This window comes from Alligator mississippiensis, chromosome 2 (genome assembly GCF_030867095.1).
Source record: "Alligator mississippiensis isolate rAllMis1 chromosome 2, rAllMis1, whole genome shotgun sequence".
Lineage (NCBI taxonomy): Eukaryota > Metazoa > Chordata > Crocodylia > Alligatoridae > Alligator > Alligator mississippiensis.
In genome coordinates this window covers 168,404,489-168,419,915 of record NC_081825.1, presented here as the reverse complement: position 1 = coordinate 168,419,915, position 15,427 = coordinate 168,404,489, and the positions used below count along the sequence as shown (strand labels likewise).

At 44.0% G+C, this 15,427-nt stretch overlaps 1 protein-coding gene across 9 annotated transcripts in view; it reads left to right on the top strand.

Annotated features, from left to right (window-relative positions):
- RUFY3 (RUN and FYVE domain containing 3) overlaps window positions 1–15,427 on the top strand; it is a 97,123-nt gene that overhangs the window by 20,282 nt on the left and 61,414 nt on the right. For 2 of the 9 annotated variants that reach the window (XM_019493503.2, XM_019493507.2), the window contains exon 2: window positions 13,324–13,377. The exons of 5 other annotated variants lie outside the window; for them this stretch is intronic. In XM_019493503.2, the coding sequence (XP_019349048.1) occupies window positions 13,324–13,377 (54 nt within the window). Of the gene's footprint in view, window positions 1–12,378; window positions 12,479–13,323; window positions 13,378–15,427 lie in introns of those variants that run through there. 2 more of the 9 variants (XM_019493505.2, XM_014607366.3) reach the window with 2 other exon arrangements.

Sequence of the window (15,427 nt, the reverse complement as noted above, 5' to 3'; positions counted from 1 at the left end):
TCCCCGGTGTTCCTCCCTGCTGTTGCAAGCTGGAGATTTTGGCGCTGCTGGCTGAGCCAGGGTGGTGCAGGTGGCAGGGAACAGTGTGTGTGCGTGACAGTGGGGAGCGTGGGAGAGCTGTGGGAAACCACTGTGTGTGTGGTGGGGGGGTCAAGTGTAAGGGGAAAGAGGGGTGCAGGTGTGAGTGAGCAAGTGGCAGGTGTGGCAAGTACCAGGGAGGAGATGGGCAAAGCTGGAAACCAAGTAGCAGCTTACCGCTATATCAGGAGAATACATCAAGGGCTCGGTGAACAACTGTTCACCAGGGCACCCTTAAGGAAAACCAGGAGTAATGGCCACAAACTCCTGGAAGACCATTTCATGATTAACACTAGGAAAAACTTCTTCACAGTTAGGGTGTCCAGACTTGGAATGAATTCCCTCCAGAGTTGGTGCAATCACCTACTCTGGAAATCTTCAAGAGGAGATTGGATGGTCACCTCGCTGGGGTCACCTGACCCCAGCTCTCTTTCCTGCCTGGTGCAGGGGGGCTGAACTCGATGATTTTGCGAGGTCCCTTCGAGCCCCTTCCAATCTATGAAAAAGAGTTGACTACCTGAACCTCAGCAGCTGCTCATCCTGCCCTACCCATACTCAACTCCAAGATGAGGCTTTCTTTTCTCATGTTGCATGTTAAATTCTAGCAAACACAGTAACTTAGGCTGCTGACAGATGTTACACTTAAGATGCAATTAACCTTTTTTATATCTCAACATAAACAGTAACCCAGCCACACATTCAGGGAATTGGTGGTGCAACAGATAGGGAAACCAGCCACAAAAATATTCCACAAACTGTGTAACACTTTTGGCAGGTTTCCCTTGAGCTTTAAAATTGAACATGTGGCAGGGTAGCCCCTCTATGCAGCCTGATGCCAGCTACATGGTGAGGCTTGGTTGACAGCTCCTCCCCCCCCACCCCGCAAGTTGACAGCTCTGGGCTGCAGCAGTGCGTGGTGCTGCACCCCTTTGCTTTCAGGATGCTGAAAGGAGGGGAGCCCATTTGCTGGCCTGAGTCTTGAGGAGTTGCAGGGCATAGTGCTTACCTTGCTCCTGAGCCTCCCTGGGAGTTGAGGCAAAGCAAGCACTATGCCAGGTCAGGGTGAACCACAGGGCTCCCCATGACTGAGCAGATTGATTTCCTTACCTTGCAGCTAGATATTTTGCATAAGTCGAAATGAGATAATAAATTTCACTTTATCTTGTAAAAAAAACCCCAAAAAACTTCAGAATTTTGCATAGTTCATGATCATGCTGGACAGTTAGTGAACTATTTCTCCCCTCTTTTCTCCTTTTACATAAGATGATAGAAGAGAAAAAGAAAGTAAGTTATAATACTGAATTTCTAATGGTTTTCTTAAACCTTGTAATCTTCCAGCTACTGTGTGAATTCTGATTTAGAGATGAGCTCTCTTAGTCCTCCTTTTAGAATTTGTAAGCAGTGTTAACCAGTTTGTTTATACTGATTTATTCTCTCCCTTCTTAGATTTAACATGCTTTTGTTATCTTTCCTTTTTCCCCCTTTTTGGCTATAGAAGTCAGACCTAACTTTTCTTCTTTCATCTTTTGACAGCAGTTGCAGCTTGTTTTACCTGCCCATCACAGCTTTAGTAGAGTTGGCTAAAATTCCCAAGAACCCTTATGTTTCATTTTTAAAAGTGACTTGCATAATGTAATGGTTCTTAAGAGCCCAAGGCCTAAAGCACTGAATGTTGTGCTGGTTTTTAACTATTCTGGTTAAGGTGCTGATTTTTTTACATTTTTTTTATTGAAAAAGTTAAATAGCAACAAGTTTCATCCATACTGTGAATGAAGTTACACCACTATTATGATGCCATTAATTGCTATTAGTTGATTTTTCCCCCTAAATTTATTAGGATAATCTGCATTGGTATAAACAATGGAACTGCTTCTATGCTGGAGGCAATTGTACTTCAAGTATATATGAGCTTGTGTGTATATGTAGACAAGCTTTAAAATCACATTTAAAAAAATTAGGTTTTAAGCTTCTTTCATCCAGATAGTTAAAAGAAAAAATACAAGTAGTTACCTGACTCCTAGGAAACAAATGGGAAGTCATATTAAGCACTCTTGTAAATCATACTAGATATCTATCTGTACCTCAGGTGTATAAATAATTCTGTAAATTTGGCCCTTAGTTGCTTTTAAAAATATTACCTGTTCTTTTAAAGAAATGGACCATAATTTCTCTCAGTATTCTAAAGTGATCTTGCACTTGATAATTTTCAAGAACCTTGCTTGGATATTAAGGTCTTGCTTGCTTATTTTCTTGCTGAGATAAACAGTGTTGATGGGTTTAATGTGTTATTCACAATCGCCTTTCCCAAAGCTTTTACAGGATCATGCATCCTACTATTCTTTAATCTGTAATCTTGATTATTTGGTGCCCTTGAACTGATTAATTTAAATTTCTGTAAACTAAGACAACCAAGTAATCTTGAAAGTATTTTTCTTTGTGTCTTCTAATTCCCTTCCTCCTAATTTTGCAGTTTTTTTTCCCTACATTGCAAGTTGAAATTTCAAATTTGACCTGATTCTTGTCAGATTTACTTGTGCCCACAGGTTTCTCTAAAACAGCTTAGATGAAACTGATGACTGTTTAGTTTTCAGTCTGTTGCAGTCTTGGTTATGCCAGGAGCAAGAACAGAGAAAATGGAACGGGCTGTGTACAGACAATTTACGTGCAGTTTACATTTATGAGACTGGGAGATTTCCCTTGTATCCAAACAAATAGACATTTTAATGAAGGCTTAGAAATATAGAGCTATCAGTGGCCCTGACCTGAATACAGCCTCCTGCTTGTTATATGTAAACTGATTTTTTTTTTTTTCATGCCAGATAGATAAATTACTATCTTAAGTAGGATAAGAGGTTTTTTTCTTGTGTTACTTTTGACTGTAGCATCAGGTTCATCTTGTCGCTTCTTGAAAGTCCAAATTACTTTATTAATGCTTGAGTATGATGGCAAAACTTGCAATTGACTCTCCCCTGTTGAGATTTCACTGTCCATATATTTTTAATTATGCAGGAGAGACCTGCAGCACTCTCAAGCTCTTCCTTTTTTTTTTTTTTTTTTGTTCCTGTTGACTTTAAAAATTGTTTTCTTCTACATTTGTTGTTACAGGAATGTAGTCTGTCTTTATCTGTAACATACTGTAAAATTCATCCACATTTTGATGTAGGGTGACCACCCACCCCTAAATGGGCAGAACAGTCCTGGAATGGGAATGTTAAGTCCCAGTCCTGGGCTACATGACTCTGGGACAACATTTGTCCCAGATTCACAGTTTCGCGCAGGAATCTAGGTTTTCCATTCACTGTGGAAAACCATGGGAAACGGTGGGTTTCCCCTTGCAGGCTGGCAGAGTTTGGGCTGGTTGGGGCTGTCAGGAGCGGGATGCAGGGGGTGCCACATGCATGTGCACACCCGCATGCATGCATGTGGCTTGCTAGACAGCCAGGCATCATGAAGATCAGCTCCCTGCAGGTATGTCTATGGGGGGGAAGAGGGCATAGGGGGTGGGCAGATTGAGGCCCCAACAGTGAGAGGGGGAGTGGGGCTGGGGGCACTGGGTCATGTGCCCTGCCCTCCCCCCCCCCAGATTTGTACATGGGGTGGGGGCAGATGTGGGCTGCTTGCTGTGGCCTTGGGGCTCCACCCTGGCAGTGCTGCCATGGCAAGGCACCCCCTGCCCACCTGGCAGTGGTGGGGAGTTGTGTCCCCCACTGCTGCCAGAGAGGCAGGGGGGCACATGGCTAGCATGGGGTTCCTGTGGGTAAGGCATGCAGGTGCGCACATGCACGTGGCACCCTCTGCATCCCGCTCCTGACAGCCCCAAGCAGCCTGGAAGCCTGCAGTGGGCAGCCCACATGCGCCCCTTCTCCGCTCAGCTTTGCTTTGGCCATGCTGCCAGTAGGGACAGATGGAGAGGTGGCCATGTGTCCCACCTTTTTCATTTTGAAAAGGTGGTCACCCTAATTTGATGGTAGGTAAGTAGGCCCACAAAAAGCTAACTAGCATGCACAGAGCTTTTATATTTCCAGTCCTTTTAAGTAACTTTCCACTTTTTCCCACATGGCATCTTTTTGAGAAGTCGCAACTGAGAATACAACCAGCAAAAGAATCTGGTTGCTGACCTTCTCGTGAGCACAGGTTTCCATTATCACTTTTGCCTCTAAAACAGAGTTAATACTAGTCCAGCAGAGGGCTAGACTAGATGACTTCTTGAGGTCCCTTCTAGCCCTCCTTTTATATGATTCATAAGGGTATTGAGAGCCATCTAACAGTGAAGCTGCAGATACCATGGTTTGTAGAGGGTGCTTTAGAAATTAATAGAATTATAGCTTTAAATGTTTTGAGACTAAGAAATACAGAACTTTCAGGGTTGCACCAATTACAAAGCACTTACGAATGGTCAGTTTGAGATATGGCTAAACAGTGACTGTTTTTTCTGTGAAAGAGCAGTCTTTTGATACAGTAGAGCACTGAGACTCTATGTGTGTCTGAAGAAACTTCTGTGTTGATTTATTTCAGTTCATGCTCTGGTTTGGTTCCTCATCTTAGTTGAGGCATTTGCAACATAATTTTAAAGGCTTCCATCTTTTTTTTACTTCTGTGAAGTGTTTTTGTTCATAGCTTGTGTAATTCCCAGATCATATTTGTCTGCAATTCTCATTTTGTTTCACTTGGCATTTTGATAGCAAAGAGGGAAGAATTAGAGTGCTTATAAATGCATTTTACGCATCTGAACAAAGGCTGGCTTTTCCATGGGGTGTTGGTCTTTAATTGCTACCATGTTTTGTATTTGTCTCCAAGTTGCTGCTGGGAGTATCCTTAAAAAGGTCTTAAGAACATTGTCTTAAATTTACTTCGTGGGAAAGGGTGTAATGTTTTAAGCAGAATGTCAGGTCTAGGGCTATTCTGTGTCATTCTTATGAGCATTCAGTTAATAAGAAACTGGGCTCTCAAATTCACTATATTACTTAAGCACGTCGGACATGTTAAAATGTCATTTTCTGTGAGTTACACTTTGTCTTGTTTTATTTTTTCAAAAAGAACTTACTGTTCTGATTCTCCTTAAACATTTTTGGCAATGGTATTTGCAAATCATTCATTTTTACATCTAGAGATGCCTTACCTGTTATTGACTACATAACACCATAGCAAGCAGGACTCGATTTCCATGCAAATTAATGCTACAACAATGCATTAAATTGTGGCTTGCCACCCACATGCATTTGCATGCAGAACACTGGATTGGAAGGTAATTTGGATATGGTTAGGTAATCCAGGAAGAGTAAAAGGCAGTCATCATTTAGCGAGGAAGCTGCAGAGCTGAGGGCTCCGTCCTGAGGATTTATTATATAGTGGTTGCCTATCTACAAGTGATATGGCTGTGTGGGTTAAGCGCCTTCATATGTTTGAGGAAGGAGCTCAAGCACAGAATGCTGTATCCTATGTCCAGTGTGGTTTTTTTCTAGAGTGAATCTTGTAGGTCATTTGAACTAAATATGTAGGTTATTTGCACAAGACCAGTGCCACAGCATTTTGTTCAGCTTTGAATGAGGAGGGCTATGTTAGCTATTTGTTCAGATTTAAATGAAGCAACCTAAAGCAAAGCCTCTTCTGGGATCTAACCACTCTTGCTATTAGATTCTTCCCAACTGCTGTTAGAAAAAAACATTTATATCAAATCAGATACTGCATTTCCCTTGTCTCTCTCCACCATGTCAGAGGCCACAAGCCATACTTCCTCGTGTAGGGTCTTCTGCATTAAGTTTTTGGGGTTGTTTACTAGTGTGGCATTGCAATGTTTAGCAGTGTTCCCTGGAGGGGGAGGGGCTTCTAGCTTGATATGCTGTTTTTTGCAGTCCATATGCCAAAGGAAAGCATGACCTTCCCATATTTCTGACTTCATTGTATTGCAGTGGATGGTCATGGCGGGGTCAGGCCCGGACACTGCAGTTCCCTTGATTTTTAGAATAGCTCTTATAATATTATTAATGCGTTCCTTGTTTTCATTCTGGGTCTGTCTTGATCATGAGTCTAGTCGTTAGAGAAATGAATATACCTGTGCAATGTTTTTTCTTTAAAAGTTTCAGTTTAAAAAATATGGCCACATGAGTTGTCAAACTTATTTATTTGAGTTCTTTTTTGTTGTTTGTAAAGCTTTAATATATTTGCTTGTACAAATGCAGCCTTTTCAGTGCCCACTTTCTGCTTTTTAATTATTTTGGTTCTTTATATCATTGACCTTATTATGGACAGCTTGCTTTATTATTTATACCACTTATTATGAATATAATGTGTGCATGTGGATTTCTGATATGATCTGTTTTCAAATTTTAAAGGAAAAATTGATAATTTGGGTGATCACCTTCATAGAGGTGAAGGTTCAGAGACAATGGATTATTTTAATGGCAAGCAAATATTCATAGATTCATAGATGCTGGGGTCGGAATGGACCTCAATAGATCACCGAGTCCGACCCCCTGCATAGGCAGGAAAGAGTGCTGGATTCAGATGACCCCAGCTAGATGCTTATCTAACCTCTTGAAGACCCCCAGGGTAGGGGAGAGCACCGCCTCCCTTGGGAGTCCATTCCAGACCTTGGCCACTATAACTGTGAAGTTCTTCCTAATGTCTAGTCTAAATCTGCTCTCTGCTAGCTTGTGGCCATTATTTCTTGTAACCCCCGGGGGCGCCTTGGTGAATAAAACCTCACCAATTCCCTTCTGTGCCCCCGTGATGAACTTATAGGCAGCCACAAGGTCGCCTCTCAACCTTCTCTTGCGGAGGCAGAAAAGTTCCAGTTTCTCTAGTCTCTCCTCGTACGGCTTGGTCTGCAGGCCCTTAACAATACGAGTGGCCCTTCTCTGGACCCTCTCCAGGTTATCCACATCCCTCTTGAAGTTCAGCACCCAGAATTGCACGCGGTACTCCAACTGCGGTCTGACCAGTGCCCGATAGAGGGGAAGTATCACCTCCTTGGACCTATTCGTCATGCATCTGCTGATGCACGATAAAGTACCATTGGCTTTTCTGATGGCTTCATCACACTGCCGACCCATGTTCATCTTCGAGTCCACTAGGACTCCAAGATCCCTTTCCACTTCCGTGCCACCCAGCAGGTCATTCCCTAAGCTGTAGGTGTGCTGGACATTTTTCCTCCCTAGGTGCAGCACTTTGCATTTCTCCTTGTTGAACTGCATTCTGTTGTTTTCCTCCCACATGTCCAACCTGTCCAGGTCTGCTTGTAGTTGTTCCCTGCCCTCCGGCATGTCCACTTCTCCCCACAGTTTTGTGTCATCTGCAAACTTGGACAGAGTACACTTCACTCCCTCGTCCAAGTCGCTGATGAAGATATTGAAGAGTATCGGTCCAAGGACCGAGCCCTGCGAGACCCCACTGCCCACACCCTTCCAGGTCAACATCGACCCATCCACTACGACTCTCTGGGTGCGACCTTCCAGCCAATTCGTCACCCACTGGGCTGTGTAGTCATCCAAGTCACAGCCTCTTAACTTGTTTACCAGTATGGTGTGGGATACCGTATCGAAGGCCTTCCTGAAGTCTAAGTATATGACATCAACCCCTACTCCTGTGTCCAGGTGTTTCGTAACCTGGTCATAAAAAGAGACTAGATTAGTCAGGCATGATCTACCTGCTACGAACCCGTGCTGGTTTCCCCTCAGCATAATTTGTCCTGCCGGGCTCTCACAGATGTGAGCCTTGATAATTTTTTGGAAGACTTTGCCTAGAATGGAGGTGAGACAGACTGGCCTATAGTTGCCCGGGTCCTCCTTCCTCCCCTTCTTGAAAATAGGGACCACATTGGCCCTCTGGGACCTGGCCCATGTGCCACGAGCGTTCAAATATTCCCGCCAGTGGCTGTGCAATGACGTCAGCCAGTGCCTTCAGCACCCTCGGATGGAGCTCATCCGGCCAGCTGACTTAAAGGCATCCAGTTCCTCCAAGTGACTCTGCACCATCTGAGGGTCTACGCATGGCAGTCTGGCGCCTTGCTGCTGCCTCTCTACAATCCCAGTGAGAGCCTTGTCCTGCCCCTCACTTAGGAACACTGAGGCAAAGAACTTGTTGAGGTGTTCAGTCTTGTCCCCCCTGTCCATCACCAATTGCTTCTGCCCATTTACTAGGGGTCCTATTCCACCCTGGGCCTTCCTTTTACTCCCTATATATCTAAAAAACAATTTTTTGTTATCCTTTACTTGGGATGCCATCCTCAGCTCCATGGTAGCTTTGGCCTGTGTAACTGCCTCCCTACAAGTGCGAGCAGAGGAGGTATACTCCTCTTTGGTAATCTCTCCCCATTTCCACTTTTTATATGCTCCCCTTTTAGTCCGCAGGCTGCCCTGGATTTCTCTGGTCAGCCAAGGAAGCCTCCTGGCCCCTTTCCCTCTTTTTCCTCGCATCAGGATCGTCTCCCTCTGTGCCCGTAGGATCATATCCTTAAGGCACAGCCAGCCTTCCTGGGCTCCCATCTCTTCAAAACTCCTACTCTGCAGTGCGTCCTTGACTAATCGCCTGAGTTCATTAAAATCAGCTTTCGTAAAGTCTATCACTTTCACCCTACTAGTTACCTTACCCACTCGACATCTTATGGTGAATTCTATTATTTGGTGATCACTGTCCCCCAGGTGACTACCAATCTGTAGGTCCCCTACCATATCATCCCCCATTGCCAATACCAGGTCCAGTAAGGCATTCCCCCTAGTGGGACCGTGTACCTCCTGCATCAGGTGGAGGTCCTGTACGCAGGATAGGAACGTGCGTGAGTGGTGGGACTTTGCTGTGCGTCTCCCAGCAGATGTCTGGGTAGTTTAGGTCCCCCATGACTACCGCCTCCTTAGTTTTTATGGTCTCTGAGAGCTGCCTCAGGAGCCCCGAATCTAGTTCTTCCCCTTGGTGTGGGGGTCTGTAGCAGACCCCTACCACCAAATCCCTTTCTCCTTGCCCCCCATGTAACTTAACCCACAATCCTTCTACTTTCTCCTCCTTCGATTCCGTCTTGATACAGGTCGATGTATATTGCTCATTGACATACAGCGCAACCCCTCCCCCTTTCTTCCCCACCCTGTCCTTTCTGTACAGCCTATAACCTTCAATATGTACCGCCCAGTCATGGGAAGAATCCCACCAGGTTTCAGATAGCCCTACTAAGTCGTAGGTGTTTTCTGCAAGCAGGAGTGCTAGTTCATCCTGCTTGTTCCCCACGCTCCTAGCATTAGTATATAGGCACCTGAGCCCTGTGACTGGTGCCTTTTTTGCCCCCCAGCTCCGATTCCCAAAGGGCCCCTTATTGCTTACCTGCTTATTGCTTACCTGTGCTGTATTGCTGGCCAACCCATGGATTGCAGGTTCCCGATGTTCTCCTTCTTCAGGCTGGGCTGTCCTTGTGGGTGCCACATGGTTTGGCGGTCCACGGCTTCCCCCACCCTCATTTTCCCCTCCCCCCCAGTGAGCCTAGTTTAAAGCCTGCCGGAGGAGATCCGCCAACCTAGAAGAGAACGCACACTTACCTTTGGGGGGGGACAGGTGAAGCCCATCCCAACTGAGCATGTCCTTCGTCGTGATGTGCGGGTCGTTGTCCAGGAAGCCGAAGTCTGCCTCGAGACACCATTGCTGAAGCTGCCAATTGGTTTCTCTAATGCAGTTCTTGTGCCGTCTTCCGCATCCGCTCACTGGTAGGACAGAAGAGAATACCACCTGTGCACTGATCTCCCTCAGCACGCCGCCCAGAGCATGGTAGTCCGTCATCAGGTGATCGGGGCTTCTCCTGGCCACATCATTAGTACCCACATGGACTAGGACCATGGGGTAGTAATCGGTGGGCTTAATCCTGGCCTGGATTATTCCCGTCACATCCCGAATCTTTGCTCCGGGCAGGCAGTAAACCTCTCGTGTTGAGGGGTCCTGGCGACAGATGGGTCCTTCCGTACCTCTCAGGATGGAGTCGCCTATGACGATATGTGGGTTCTTCGTTTAATAGCTACAATTGCAGATGACACCTAGCTGTGGGGGTAGTAGATATGCCAGAGGGTAGGGCTAGGATTCAGAGTGATCTAGACAAATAGGAGGATTAGCCCGAATGGAATCTCATGAGCTTCAACAAGGACAAGTGCAAAGTCCTGTACTTAGGACAGACAGAACAATCCCATGCACCAGTACAGACTTGGGGGCTGACTGGCTGGGCAGCAGCTCTGCGGAAAGGGACCTGGGGGTTACAGTGGACAATAAGCTGAATATGAGCCAGCAGTGTGCCCTTGTTGCCAAGAAGGCTAACAGCATACTGGGCTGCATTGATAAGTATGTTGCCAGTAGGTCAAGGGAAGTGATTTTTTCCCCTTCTATTCAGCACTGGTTAGGCCACATCTGGAGTACTGTGTTCAGTTTTGGTTCCCCCGCTATAGAAAGGATGTGGACAAATTGGAGAGAGTCCAGCGAAGGGTGACAAAAATGGTGAGGGGGCTGGGTGGCATGACTTATGAGGAAAGACTAAGGGAATTGGGCTTATTTAGTCTAGACAAGAGGAAACTGAGAGGGGACTTAATAGCAGCCTTCAACTACCTGAAGGGTTCGAAAGAGGATGGAGCTAGACTGTTCTCAATGGTGGGTGATGATGGAACAAGGAGCAATGGTCTCGAGTTGCAGCAAGGGAAGCTTAGGTTAGATCTTAGGAAGAATGTTCTTCCTAGGAGCGTAGTAAGCACTGGAACAGGTTACCCAGGGAGGTGGTGGAAGTTCCATCCTTGGAGATTTTCAAAACCCAGCTAGGTAAAGCCTTGGCTGGGATAATCTAGTTGGGGCTGGTCCTGCTTTGAGCAGGGGGTTGGACTAGATATGACCTCCTGAGGTCCCTTCCAGCCCTACTTTTCTATGATTCTATGAACTTTGTTAGAATTTGTAATAGTAGAAACAAATTGGTGGCATAGAAGATCCTTCGTAGACACCTGTTCCTCTCATGCTTTTTTATTGCCTTCAGATTTCCCTTTCTCATTAAATTTTAAGGAACTGTTTTTAACTGTAGGGTAGCATCTAATTAAGTCTTCCTTATACACAGAGACTAATTAAGACTTCTAGCACTATGGGACAATTAAGTAGATATTTATTGGCAACATCCAAGTCAAAGTAGGACATTCTTTTAGAGGGATTCCATGAAGGTAAAAAGAGCTATCTAAAAATGTAGTAGTTGAGATACTTAAGTTACTTGTTTTGAGTTTTCTTCTTCTTTACTATTTGAAAACATTAACATAAAAGAGGAAAAGCTAACTATACAGGGTTAATGAGGAAAGGAATTTCCACAAACTGCTGTCAGTTGCATAAAGAAAAGCTAAAAACAATAGTGATATTTTTCTCTAAACTTTTTACGTTAAGTGCAAAGTCCTTACTATATAGTAAAAAGGGTTTTCCAGTTCTCTTTCTCTGTCTCTTACTCAGACCAGTTTGTGTCCATTGAAGGAACACTACAAGGTAGAAGACGAACAGCTAGTTCTAAATGTGTAACCCCATGAAGAGCGCTGTTAGGGAGGAGGTTTCAATCTCTGCTGATATGGGTGCTTTTGCTACTGACAAGTGTTTCATGCTCAATCCCTGGGGAGGCCACACACTTCTCTGCACTTTTACCTTTTGTGTTTAACTTTTTTATAATACGAGTTTAAAAGTCAAGAAGACTCTCACTCACTCACTTTATTATGTTTAGCCTATGATCCCTTTTACCTTAGTTGTCATCTGAGGTTCATGCAGTGTAAGTCTAGTATTTGGTAGTCTCTGTTTAGGCTTGCAAATTTTATTAAATATTTACAGGAGTTGTTGGGCTCTTTAATGACTAAAAGAGTAGAGTACTATGCCAATGGATATAAGCAACCTCAGCGTCTTTATCAGTAGCATTCCATTATGTAAAGTGTTTTCCTCAAATATTTAATTTCTGAAAGGCACTATCTTCAGTGCTTATACTGTTTCTGAAATGAGAATCTGTTCCACTTTTTTGGTCTCTATAGATGCAGGTACTTAGTTATTTAAGAAAAAGTAAATATAGGTCTCATTAAAGAAATAAGGTATGAAACTTATTTTTTTTAAAAAGGAATTGGTATCAACTGTAGAATTGAATAGAATAATAAAATATGGAAATCAGTCATTAAGACTCTAATATGGGAGAGTTCTTGTGCTTAATAAGCTGTTCGGTGTAAAGTGTTTTGTTGTTCAAGTCAGATCTGGTTTCTTGGTTTGGGGAGGAGGTGAGCAGGAGCTTTTCAGAGGGGGAGGGAGAAAGGAGGTCATAGGGAGTGCACTTTGCCCAGTACCTTGCCCAGAGCTCTGTTTGGAAAAAGGAATGAAATTTTCTCACCCCTCAAGCATACATGCTGAATGAGAACTAGTGTTTCAGGAGAGAACAAAACACGTAAGTAAGAAGCCAAGAATTTGTTAACTTACAGTTCTGGTTTGGTAACTGTTTATGGAGTCAAGGACAGAGACTTACTATGCATGTTGAGACCAGCTTTCTCTGTTCTGCCCACTTTTCTGCCTCCTCCCCTTTACCTATCTGCAGCTTGCAGGACAGCAGTAGAATCAAAAGTGTTTTTGTTTGAGATGTTGGCACGCCATTTTTTGTGCAAATCTCTTTAAAATGTGACTTGCAATCTGTAGAACAGGAATGTCACTGTTTAGTTTTGCTTGTGTCTTGTGTACATTGTCTTTAAAACACAGAGAGCATATAGAACTTGCTTTTCACTTTTAGCTCTATTTCCTTCTTTTATTTATGATGTCAAATTGAAAGGTTGGAGTGGGGGGGAAGAAACCTGAAGCAGATGCCAGTGTCACATGGAGAAGTTTGATATCACAAGTTTAGTTCCTTGATCTTCATAGTTATAAAACAAAAATATAGATTTCTACTTGGAATTCTTTATTAGGAAATGGTTTACACAAGTATTAATCATGTTGAGAGTTAAACATACCCAAATTCTACCTAGTGTGCATTACTTGCTATCTCTTAAAATAATAAAAAGCTATCTCTTCTTAACCACCCAAAACAAAAACCACCAACAAAAAATCCTTGTTATATTGCTTTGTGCAAACTAATAAACTCTTTTGAATTGCAAATCTCTTATCACTACCAACTGAGTCTTCTTATTAGAAGAATTTCCCTTTCAGTTTTCCCTTTCTTATATCTTGATTTTGAATCTTTCCTTTAGATTATGGCTTGCATGACATTTTCTTTCTTTTCCTTTCTTTTTGCTGTTTGCAAAGACTCTTGGGAGGATTTGACAGATTTGGTGGAGCAATTGCGTGATGATACTGAAGGTGCGTGCCACACCAACATCTTTCAGCTTTTATTTCCACTTGTCTTTGGTTTTTAAGATATCACTCTGAGCCTGAGTACCAACTACAGTTTTCCTTTTCATTGGTAATAAATGTGATTATAAACATGCTTGTCTAGTTGAACTAGGTTCACCATCTGAACAGTGCTGTATTAGTTGCATCGTTTGGCTTGAAATGTATGGTATATACTGTTGATATTCTAAACAAAATGTTTTCACTCACACATACATGCATGCACGCATGCCTGTTATGTATGTATGTATGTGGTGGTATTTTTTACCTATTACCTTTTTTTAAAGTACATTGTAAAGACTTTTGGGTTCCAAATTTGATCTGTCTTGATATTGGTCCCATCTGTCCAGTCTTGCCTTTTAAATTCTTATCAGTGTTGATTTAAAAAACAAAAAACCATGAAAAGATGAAGCTGTTAGTACTTAAAACGAAGATGAGACCACAATAAAAGTTTAGAAGGTGTGGGACTAGTTTTCTTATTCTGGAACACTGTCTGAAGCTACTATCCTTCTGAATCAGTGGCTGGAATGACAGTTTCCAGGGCTGAGTGATATAGATCCAAGACATTTAAAATTAGGTTTTAAAACATGTGATTTAAAAAAAAAAATCTTGTTGAGACTCTTCATACCAAATTTTCAATCTGTGCTAGTATATGTTCTAATCAAAAGATGAAATGGGTACAGGATGGATAGACATTTGTATGGGATGGCATAATAGTGCATCCTGCATTTGTGTAGGGGGTTATGCTACCTGACCCTTGAGGGTTTCTTCCAGTCCTATGATTTTTTTTATGATCCTAATTCAATTTTATTTTTTTCAAAATGCTTCTTAGTGGCACTTGAAAAGAAGGAAGAAAGAAAGTAGTGCCTGATTTAGCAAACATGTATGTAACTTTTTGCTCATATGACTGATGGGACTGCTTATGCTTGAATTTTAAGCTTTTGTACAAGTGTGGCAGGGGTGCCACCAGTGGCATTAACAGCCTGTGTGCGTGGCATGTGGCAGGTTAAGGAGGTGTACAAAGTTGGAGTCCAGGGCAAACCCTATGGGATGGGAGGGGGTTTGTTGTGCAGTTATGAAAGTCAGGGGCATGTGGGTTATGGGATCCAGTTGTGAGAGCAGGGGTGGGGTGGGGACAGCAGTCTTACCCGCACTAGAAACTCAGACAGTCCTAGCTCAGCTGCTACTGTCTCTGCGGATGCTTTGCCTGCCCCAGCTGTTACTTTTAAAGCAACAGCAGCTGGGGACTGTTTTGGGAGTTCCTGGCATGGGAATACTACCAGAGTATACCTGTACCTCTTCTTACTTGGCACCCAGGGCCAGAAGGTTGGCCCCCAATCATTTAGAGAAGTAGTTCTCAATATTTGTCTAGTGGGCGGGATGGGATCCAGCCAGTAGACCTAAGCTGGTGACCAGGGCAGACGCAACAAGGCTCCATTTGGCTGTGCAGAGGGGAAAAGGGGCAGTCCAGCCCCTATCCAGATGTGGTAGGGAAGGGGGCTTGACCTGACCCTGTAGAGGGGGTGGGAGGCATGACCCAGCCCCGCTTCAGCCCTGGAGGGGATGGCGGGGAGAGGGGGAATGGGGGCGTGATCCAGTTCCAACTTTTCTGGGTGCAAGGGAAAGAGGCGTGCGCCAGCCTCAAACCAGCTGTGCAGGGGATGGAGGTATGGCCCAGCCTCATGGAGGGTGGGGAGGAGAAGAGGGCATGGGCTGACTGTTGACGGGGAGCGGGTATGGCCTGGCCCCATTTGAGCTGTGTGGTAGGAAGGTTATGGCCTGGCTCAGACCCACTGTACAGAGCTTGGGATTTTGGCAGCAAGGAGGAGTGGCAGTATTAACTGCCATTGCTCCCCGCTGCCAAATTTCACGACCCTTGGGGAGCCCCATAGTCTGGATTGTATTTGGCCTGGAGCTCAGAGGTTGAGCTCCCCTGGGTTAGAGCATCAAAAGTTAAATTTGTGTTTCTAAAAGCTTTTCTGTAAGTAGGGTAGAATCCTCGTCACTTGAAAACAAAACT